This window comes from Cucurbita maxima, unplaced genomic scaffold (genome assembly GCF_002738345.1).
Source record: "Cucurbita maxima cultivar Rimu unplaced genomic scaffold, Cmax_1.0 Cma_Scf00014, whole genome shotgun sequence".
NCBI classification, from domain to species: domain Eukaryota; kingdom Viridiplantae; phylum Streptophyta; class Magnoliopsida; order Cucurbitales; family Cucurbitaceae; genus Cucurbita; species Cucurbita maxima.
In genome coordinates this window covers 351250-361546 of record NW_019272030.1, presented here as the reverse complement: position 1 = coordinate 361546, position 10297 = coordinate 351250, and the positions used below count along the sequence as shown (strand labels likewise).

At 33.3% G+C, this 10297-nt stretch overlaps 1 protein-coding gene across 1 annotated transcript; it reads right to left on the bottom strand.

The window, feature by feature from the left end:
* Positions 1-8787: 8787 nt before the first annotated feature.
* Positions 8788-9727, bottom strand: LOC111489855 (zinc finger protein GIS3-like). The gene has a single exon (XM_023138279.1). It carries the CDS (start codon positions 9658-9660, stop codon positions 9055-9057), a length of 606 nt encoding a protein of 201 aa, XP_022994047.1. The 5' UTR covers positions 9661-9727; the 3' UTR covers positions 8788-9054.
* Positions 9728-10297: the final 570 nt, after the last annotated feature.

The following is a 10297-nucleotide window of genomic DNA, read 5'->3' as shown; positions in this document are numbered from 1 at the left end:
TTTTTTTTAAAAAAAAAAAAAAAAAAAAAAATCCATTTTGGTCTTTGTTATATATATATATATATAATATTAAACTATATTGTTCTAATGATTCTCTCACTTGTGATGTTATGAAGGCATGCAATCAATATTTTGTATAGTCTATACTAAACAACTAGCCTCATTGCTGGATTGGTTTTTATTTATTTATTTTCTTAAAGAAATAATAGCATCAAAATATTATTATAATCTGATGACATTCATATAAAATTAAGGAGGGAAAATCCACTCATCCTTTGCCCATTATTCTATTTTCCTCTCTTATAAATTACTTTAATGAAGTTGATGCCATAAAGACTTTTCTTGTACTTTATTAATTAGCATGTTTATTTAATGCTATTTTAGCAATTAATATTTAAGAAATTTATCACAACTTTCAATTTATTCACTTTTATTATCACAATTTTTACTTTGGATAAATTTTCAATTTATTCCTTTACAATTAATTTTTGATACTTGTAAGGGAGGGATGCATGAATGAATGAATACCACATTTGAATGAGAGGATTGGTACGGATAAGATGACTGAAAAAGGCTTAAAAAAATAAAAGTTATTACTTATACTAATAAGGTACACTTTTTTTTTTCGGTGGCTTAATAGAACTCGTGTTAATCTGTAGTGATAGTCTTCTCTCTTAAAAAGGGAAGAATAAGTAATGTAACCATGTCGTAAGGGATTGTTGAGGTCATTAAGTGTTGAATATGAATTCTAAATCCTTATTTGAATTTTGGGCATGGGTCCTGAGAGAATGATATCAAAGCAGTACCTCTCCTAATAAGATGTGGTTTAGGGATGAATCTATGTGGAAGCTAGTGGGCATGTGACACCTGAGTAAATGAGGAGTACATAAATAAATTGGGACCACATTTGAACGAGAGAAACTTTAAGGATAGGATAACTAAGAAAGACTTAAAGAAATGAAAGTTACTTCTTATATTAACAAAATACATTTTTTTAGTGGGTCAACCATAGAAACTTCAAAGTTAAACATGCTTAACTTGGAGTAATTCTATATTAGGTGACCTCTTAGAAATTTTTTTTGGATGCATGTAAGTGTGGACAAAACATGTTTGAAAGACTCGTGTTGGTCTGCGGAGATAGTTTTCACTCTTATGAAGCAAGAAATGAGTATGGTCATGTTGCAGGGGATGTACGGGATTATTCAATATTTTTCCCTAAAATGTTGGCTCCGATCTCTCTCTTTCGTACTTTGGAACTCTAGAACTTCTCTTTTTGCCATATTAGACTAATTTAAGTTGATGACATGAGGAATTCCTCAAAAAAATTGTTGAGAACTAAAAATACTTTTGAAAAACGTTTTAGTAGATATCATAGTTAGGAACAAAGAATCTCTACGCACTTATTTTTTACTTTTAGTTTCTCGAAAATGATTCCATATTAATATTATACTAATATTCAATATTATAATGAATTGATTGGGAATAAGATAAGGAACAAATGGAGTGATTTGGTCTAAAATATATGATTAGTTTGAAATTGGTCAAAAATGGGAAGAAAAAGATAGCTCAAACTTTTCAATCATTTTATCATCACTTTGTATTATTTTTAAAAAAATATTAGTTATAAACTGAGAGTTGAATCTTGCAATTCATTAAAATAATGGTATTGATGTTTAAATACTTCACTTTTTTATATTGCTTTTAAAAAAAATGATATTGAAGTGAGATATCCAACCCGTAATTGTAACGACCCAATTGTAAGAGCGGAGCTCTACCAACTATTGAGCTATATTCCCCGAGCTAAGTGGGGCCTGCATGAAGGAGTGAGATGCTTCTTCTATTCTTTTATTATTTTCCTTAGCGCAGGTGGGCCATCCTGAACTTGAACCAGAGACCTCGCCCCATGACCTTGCTATAAATGCTTGGTCACCGTTAGATATGTTTTACTATGCATGGAATGTGAATGCTATATGATGTTTTGATGATTTTGAACATGTATATAGTTAACAAGTTCATACTATGATTATGAAGTTATAGTCCCACGAAAATATTAGTACGCCACTTAATACTAGTATATGTATGAGAGTGATTTCTCTACGGAACGTTAGATGTCTTGAAACATGGTTAAATTATGTAGAGTTATAACTACAGAGGTAGAAGAGAAAATATCCACATATGCTAATGAGTAAGTTGCTTTAAAAGAAAATGTTCTAGAAATGATGCGTATGACCCCAGGTAAATAGAAAAGTTACATTGACGTGAAATATAGAAGCTTGGGTTTGAGGTAGAAAATAAGTATGCTTGAAGGTGGCTCCGATGAAAGGCGTCCTAAAGTTTAGACATAAGGGCAAGCTGAGTCCGCACATCATTGGCCCTCTCGTGACACACAGACTAGCCTTACCACCATCCCTCTCAACGTTGCCGACATATTCTACGCGTCGAACCTCTAAAGATAGATGAGAAATTGAGTATTGAAGAGAGATGAATAAGGATCTTAGCGTGAAGCTCCTATACTCTAGGAACATAACTTTTGTCCAATACCCATCTAGAAGCCCATTTTCGGTTGTGTAGCCCAACAACACATAACCCACAACCCATACACATATGGTCCGACCCAACCTACGTGACACGGAAGTTCGCGCCTCCACCTACATCAATTAGCCCATTCGTCACATGCAGCGCACATGCTATCACCCCAGTCACCACTCGTCCTTGGCTCGTTCCACGCATTTGACTCCCACGCGGCTCACCACTCTCTCGCAGCTTTTACTATCCTTTCGAGGCTTACAATTTCTTTATTCGATACTTGAAAATTTAGGAATGATCGTGTGAGTGAAAGTATGCACTTCTTACAAATGCGTATATTAGGGAGATGTTTTCAAACCTTATCAAAAATGTTTTGTTTCCCTCTCCAACCAACCTAGAACCTCACAATCCTACTCTTTAGGGATACAGCATCTTCACTGACACATCGCCCGGTATTTGGCTTTGATACCATTTGTAACAGTCAAAACCCACCACTAGCACATATTGTCTACTTTGACCCATTACGTATCGTTATTAGCCTCACGATTTTAAAACGCGTCTATTAGGGAGAATTTTCTATACCTTTATAAACAATATTTCATTTTCCTCAAACTGAAGATCATATGATACAGTTTTGGAAGAAAGTAATCTCATTTGTCCCTTTCTCTCTTTCTTATTAGAGTAAAGACAGACATGAATTTAGCGGAACACAAACTTCACCTCACATATCTCAATCTTCCTATACACATCAACTTGGATTCACAAAAATAGAGAGAGAAATTAGGCTGAACCACCAATCAACTTGGGATTCATTGTTTTTCTTTATGTTCTTTTCTTTTCCTTTCCGACAGATAAGAAACAACCTTCAGCTCACTTAGGGTACCGATATCACATTTGGATGAGAACAATTCTGAAAAATAGAATGTCTAAGAAAAATTTAAAAGAATTGAAACTCAGTACTTATACAATCAATATGCATCTTTCATTGAAATTTAAACACAGTTCGTCTAAAGTTTTGAATTTTGAACGTAAAGCAAAAGACATGGGCATTGAAAAAGGTTGAGTTTGAAGTTTGGAGGTTTTAGGAAAAGAGAGGTACCAAAGCTGAGTTTAAGGTAAGATGTGGACAACTAAATATATTATGGGTTCCTTTCAAAATTTTGCTTTTTCCTTTTTAATTTTGACAGAGATATTTGAGCTACTATGGAGTACTAGACCAGAGCTGATTGGATGATGAGAGGACCAAAGTTAAGATATCAAAATCACCAAACATTTCACATCCAACATTAAATTACAAAACATTTTCTTCCCAACCAAACAAATTACCATTCGAATCGTTTCCACTTCTTCTCTTAAATTTATTTTATCAACTCGAAATTTTAAATTAGATGGATCAGTGATCTAACCAACTTTTGTAAATGGATTCCATTATCAAGAAGTGTATCAACGACTTCTTGTACCAATTTCTCCTGACACATTTCTAATTCTCCTGGCATAGATCTACTCGTTGTTCACCAGTCAAAATGCATTAGAAACATCGGTTATAAAATATCAAATATTCTTAATTTTCATAATAATCTTAAAAGTAAGATAAGATAGTGTTGGACTGTAAAGACAATTCAAAATTGCTATCTACACGAACACATACTCAGAATTGGTGGCAACATCGAAAGTAGGTGTTGGTGGCAAAGGTTGGTGGTGGGTGGTGCTCATCAATAACACCCATGATGGAAGTCAAGATGGAAAGATGGAGTGTGGTAGATTATCGAGTTGACGACATCCATGTATCACCTGTGTCTGCGTTCTCGAAGGTACCATTTCTTTCAAGAGAATTCACGATATGTCATATTTATTTTTAAAATGAAACATTTTAAAGTCAATTCAAACACACTCTAACTAAAATACTAAATTTTTTAGAACAATCGAAACACGGGATCATACTCGACAGGCCTTTTTGCTCCAAATCAGCAATCCTATTGGAGAAAATATAGAAATAAGGAAGGCACTAAGAAAAATATAAAATTGGAAAGGAAATGGGTGTTTGGTTATTAAGTGTAGCAATCAAGAAAGCAAAATGAGTGTCTCACATCAACTAAAATTTCCAGTTTTGAGCGGCGTGAAGCTGCTATAACGTGTATACTCTCGATTAAGAATTTAGGGTTCAAATTAAACGTTCCATACCCAAAATTTATAATCTAAATTTGGCATCTAATGACTTTGACCTTCTCTTATATCTCCAATAATATGGTTACGTTACTTCTTGTGGGAGTGGATGAGTGGATGTCCATATGAGTTTATGAGTGGCGTTGAAGAAGAACCAAAACATTAGTAAGCTCGAGAAGGAAGTATTAAAAATTAGTTTCTTTTTTAATTTGAAAAAAAAAAAAAAAATTTCTCTCTCTACTGTCTCTCACCTACCACTATAAATTATGTGTGGAGGGATCTGTTGTCAAATTTATAATTGTCAAATCTTTTTATAAAGTTGGACAAGTTTTCAAATCTATGATTTTGCTTTTCTTTTCTCTTTCTCTCTCTACAAACATCAAACCAAAAAACACAAAACACAAACAAAAACATATTGTAAGAGACAAAAAGTTTGCACTCTTTTTTCTTGGATTCCACCAAACGGGTTTTGTTTCGTATATATTTGTAACAATCTTGAGTCTATTGCGAATAGATATTGTCTGATTTAGTCTGTTATGTATTGTCATCAGCCTCACAGTTTTAAAACGCGTTCATGAGGTTGAGGTTTCCACATCCTTATAAGAAATGCTTCGTTTTCCTCTCTCATTAATATGGGATCTCACAATCCACCCCCTTACCTAGGGACTAGCCTCCTCATTGACACACTACTTGATGTCTGACTCTGATACCATTTGTAATACCCTAAGTCCACCATTAATCGATATTGTCTGCTTCTTCTCGTTACGTATCGCTATCAGCTTCACGGTTTCAAAACGTGTCTATTAGGAACATGTTTTCATACTCTTATAAAGAATGCTTCTTTCCACCTCTCCAACTAACGTGGGATCTTCCAATATCATTGTTGACACGAGCGACATATGCTCCAGCCACCAACTCCCTTATAAGAATGTTTCTTTTCCCTCTCCAACCAATGTGGGATCTTACAATGTCGTTGTTGACACGAGCAACATATGCTCCAACCACCGACTCCATTTCTCATAAATCTATTATTGTTTTTTTTTTTTTGTCCTATTTTCACTCTGGCAAGTAAGCTACCATTTATATCCACAAACACTTTGTTTTGAATGAGTCCTTTAGTTTGATAGCAACCTTTCTACAAACTTGTTGACATTAATTGAAATGAGTGGGTTCAATTCAATGTAATATGACTTTAACACCTCATAATCCAACTTTTAATTCAAGTTTTTCTATGATTTTAAATTTTGTAAATGCATCTAAATCATATTATTAATCCTAATTTACTATCTTTTTCATCAGCTAATTTGTTTCTTCCAATGCAATATTTTCAAAACTCGTTTGAATTTTAAAAACATTTCCAAAATGTAAAAAGACATTTAGTTGTAATGTCCTAATGTTTCTATTAAAAATAAGGATTCTCGGGCATGTATGACCTGTCTATAAAGACCCCCTACTATAATATCATAAACCTCACTACCAAATCTCGCCTCCAACGTCGATTCTTCCTTTACCGACTGAATTTACTTAACGTAAAGAAAATTAGTGAGGTATTTTGCAATTAGTCAGATCTCACATTTGGAATAAAAAATCGTTATAGTAAATGAGAATTCTAATGGCCACCGAACGTGAGAGAGAGATACATTTTTTTTATTTTTTTTAAAATGGGTCTTACGATACGGGTCCAATATATATATAGAATTTTATGCTCTGATACGATGTTAAATGACTCAAAGCCAAAAATACATAATTTGGATGTTTTAGCTGCAATGCCTACATATCTAACCCCCTAGAGATGAAGTGATTTGAAAGACAAGTGGTGGGTTCATCGTCTAAAAATCAATATAATGGACGGAATGGATTGTGGGTGTTTTGTCCTTCCCAATTTAGGTATGGTTTGTACAGTTTCTGAAGGAAAAAATCCAAATTATTTGAACAGTTAAAAGGAGAATGCCTTGTCCTAGTCGTATTGAATTCGGCCATTAAAGCCAAAAGATACTTTGTCTGTTTCCGCGACAAAGTGTTCGGATCATTGTGCAATGTCCTAATCCTCGCTTCAGTCCTATTTAAACTCGTTACAACAATGAAAACCCTCTTACTGCAAGACTCTGCCCCGCGTTTCCCTCCCTTGGTGAGGTGGATAAGTCCATGACTCAGCTCTAGTGCATAATTGAGTTTTTTCGTCCGGTGGATCTGATCTATAGTTAGGAGACAATATATACCAAAAGGTTTGGTGCTCTCCTGGTCCGCTTAAGGAATAGAAAGGGAAGATCGCAAATCCCAGTATAACCCTAGTTGGAATGGGTAGGCCCACCACTTTAGGAAAGTCTAGGTTGGCTTCCAGCTTTACCTCGGTCTGCATCCTACTCTCAAGAAGGGTAGAGTCCTGGTACAAGGAAATCGAAGTCCCCACCACCTTGATGAAAAAAGAAATGAATTGAATAGGAACTCTCATTTTGTATGTTTCGATAAAGGTATGTAACAGTTAAATTCTCGATATAAGGAAGTTGTTTAGCAAGTTCAACCACTCATAACAATTGGGAATTTAAATCTTAAAAATATAGTATTTAAATTAGTTGAACTATGATTAGATTATCATAACATAAAATGTGGCATCAAATAAAGAAGAGATACATGAATAAACCGATATTATATTTGAATGAGAGTGAACCTGATAATATACCAGCAATGAGCACCTTCGTTTTTTATTGCTCAAACATATGAACTCAAAAGTTAAACGTGTTTTACTTGAATCAATCTTATATTGGGTAAAAAAAAATCAAATTTGAAATTATAGGATTAAAAATTTATTTTTATTTTTGATAAATGTAAGTTAAAATCATTGAGTTACAAGTTGCAAAATATGTGATTACTTTAATGTCCAAATGACAATGATCCGAGTGGCCACTCATATTGAACAAAGGGTCACAATTAATAAACAAAACAGACCCAATTAATCAAAGTATGGTTTTTGGAGGTTTCTCTTTTTAGAGCATAGCTTGAAGATAAACCTAATGTTTAATTAGTTAACATAATGTTGCATCCTTTAATATTTAGGATTTCAACTAAGCTTTACAAATTGAATTTGATAACGGATTCTGCCGTCATTACGTTACTCACTTGAGTTAAGCTATTTTGAAGAGTGAATGTTATCCTCATAAATCAACATCAGTTCTTTTAGCATATCTGGTTTGTATTTATATTTATAATTTTTAGAATCGAAGAAAATGTTGGAACTAATCGCTTTATCATAAAATTAATGTCTTTCATTATTATTATTATATAAATACAACAATCTTATAGCCATTTAATTTTTAATTTTTTAAAAAATTAGCTTACATGGGATTATTTTTTTATTTTTTGCTCCTAACCATATTTTCAAACCTTAATTAATAAAAATATCTTTCAATTTTGTATTTAATCTAAAAAATATTCATAAATTTTAAAAAGTTTAAAACTTTTTAACTTCTAACTTTCAAAAGTTTTCATTAAATTTTTTTAAAAAAATTAAAAATACTTTTATCATTAGTAAAAAGTTGCAAAAATAGTTATAAACTTTGGAAAGTAATATTAAAGCATCGGTAGATAATCTATGAAGTATCATAGATGGTTTTCATCTACATATTGACCGTAAGAATACTACTTTTGAAATTTTATAGATATTTTTTTAAATATAATACTAACGATAACGATAAAAGTATTTTAAAATTGTTAATAAAAAAGTTGAACGATATCAATGAAATATTTTTAAGCTCAAAGATACTTTTAGAGTATTATTAAAAGTTCAAAAGTACTGTTAAAACAAAATATTAACGGTCTTCATCCAAAATTAACAGTAATGGTATTTTTTAGATTTTTTTTTTAAAAGTTTAATAATATTATTAAAACTTTCCAAAGTTTATAGGTATTCTTTAGATAAAGGGTAAAGTAGGAGGGTATTTTTATTCATTTATCTTTGACAAAAATTAAAAAAAAATAATGATAAATCCAAAAAAAAAATGTTTTCAATTAAATCTTTAACATATGAATTGATATCACTAGGCAGTATATAATAGCATGCATTAATTATGAGCAAACCTTTTAAATGGTTAGAATATATAATTTGGGAGAAATTAAAAATAAATAAATAAATTTCAAAATTATACAATAGAATGATGGATGATGGGTGATGATGAACCATCATGAACATGCTCATGATCAGTGTTTTTTTTTTTTTTTTTTTTCATTTTTTTGTTTTTTTTAGTCCAAATTTAAAGAAGAAGAAAAAGAAAGAGCAAAAAAACACTAACCATTAATTTCTTTCAATAATCAGACCCTAAAATTAAATTTAAGAAGAAAAAAGAAAAAAAAAGTTGGGGGCTTCGATTTTCATGGCGCCGACGACGGTGCGAGGCTGAGATGCAAATCCAAACCCGGTCCATCATCGAACCCGGGTCCATCCTCCACGGTGGAAAACCGGCTCAGCGACGGGCCATCCACTATCCCGTGAGGCGACCGAGACCCGGTTGAAAAGAAGGGCGGCGGTGGCGGCGGTGGGGTGAAGACGCAGCCGTGGGAGACCTGGAATTGGGGTGGGAGCTGGGGCATATATACGGGCGGCCAGGAAGATGATGAGGTGAGGACGGCGGAGGGGAGGAGGTGAGGCGGTGGAGCAAAGGCAGAAACGATGGGGTTTCTAAAAACGGTGGCGTTTCGGGAGGCTTGTAATTGGGCGCGTTTGTGCTGCTGGCGCTCTTTCTTGTGGGCGTTTTGGTGGCCGCCGAGGGCTTGGGAGTTGGCGAACTCTCTGTAACAGTACTGGCACTCGTATTTACGGTCGCCGGAGGAGGGAGCGGCGCCGGAGTCGGAGGAGGCAGAGGGAGTAGGGGTGGAATCGTCTTCAAGATCTTCTTGGACGTCAAATCCAAAGAGCTTCAAGCGTGTAGTGGGATTGTTGTTTTGTTTGGATTGGTAATGCTCCTCCAGGGCCGCCATGGAAATGGAAGAACACAGAGAAAAAAGGGGTCAGAGAGAGAGAAAGGAAGGTGAAGTGCAGAGGGGGTTAATGCATGAGTAGAGGTATATATACACAATTTTATTAAAAGAATATATATATATATTATAGAAATTGAAGGCCAACGTGGTGTTTGCAAAATTATTAGAATATGTTGTTTCAATAATGTCTGGAATCTTAATTTCAATTCTATTTCATTTATATATATATATATTTTTATTTAAATCTATCAAATACAATAAATATCTTAAATATTAGTAGGAATATTTTAAATTCGTGTTTTTTCTTATTATTCATCACTCTAATATAATAAACTTCCAGGATAAAAAATTAATTAATTAAACTCTTTAATTAATCAACTATTGGTCACCTGATATAAACGAGTTAACGAGTTAAAGATTGCATAATAAACAAGATTGTTTTTAGAACGGTCTATTACACAATGTTGGGTTATGGAAGAGTAGAAACTTTAGTTTACAGACATAATCAGGATTCACGATTCAAGATATGCTTAACTATAGATGTCACGATTCAATTTTCGAGGCTTCAAATATGGGACGTTGACTAAAGCAAATAAAATAAAAGATAAAATTAATATGCTAAAATTTAAATCTAATT

Bases quoted from the DNA above. Each gene is read 5' to 3' on its own strand.
- LOC111489855 (XM_023138279.1), bottom strand. From the start codon at position 9,660: ATGGCGGCCCTGGAGGAGCATTACCAATCCAAACAAAACAACAATCCC.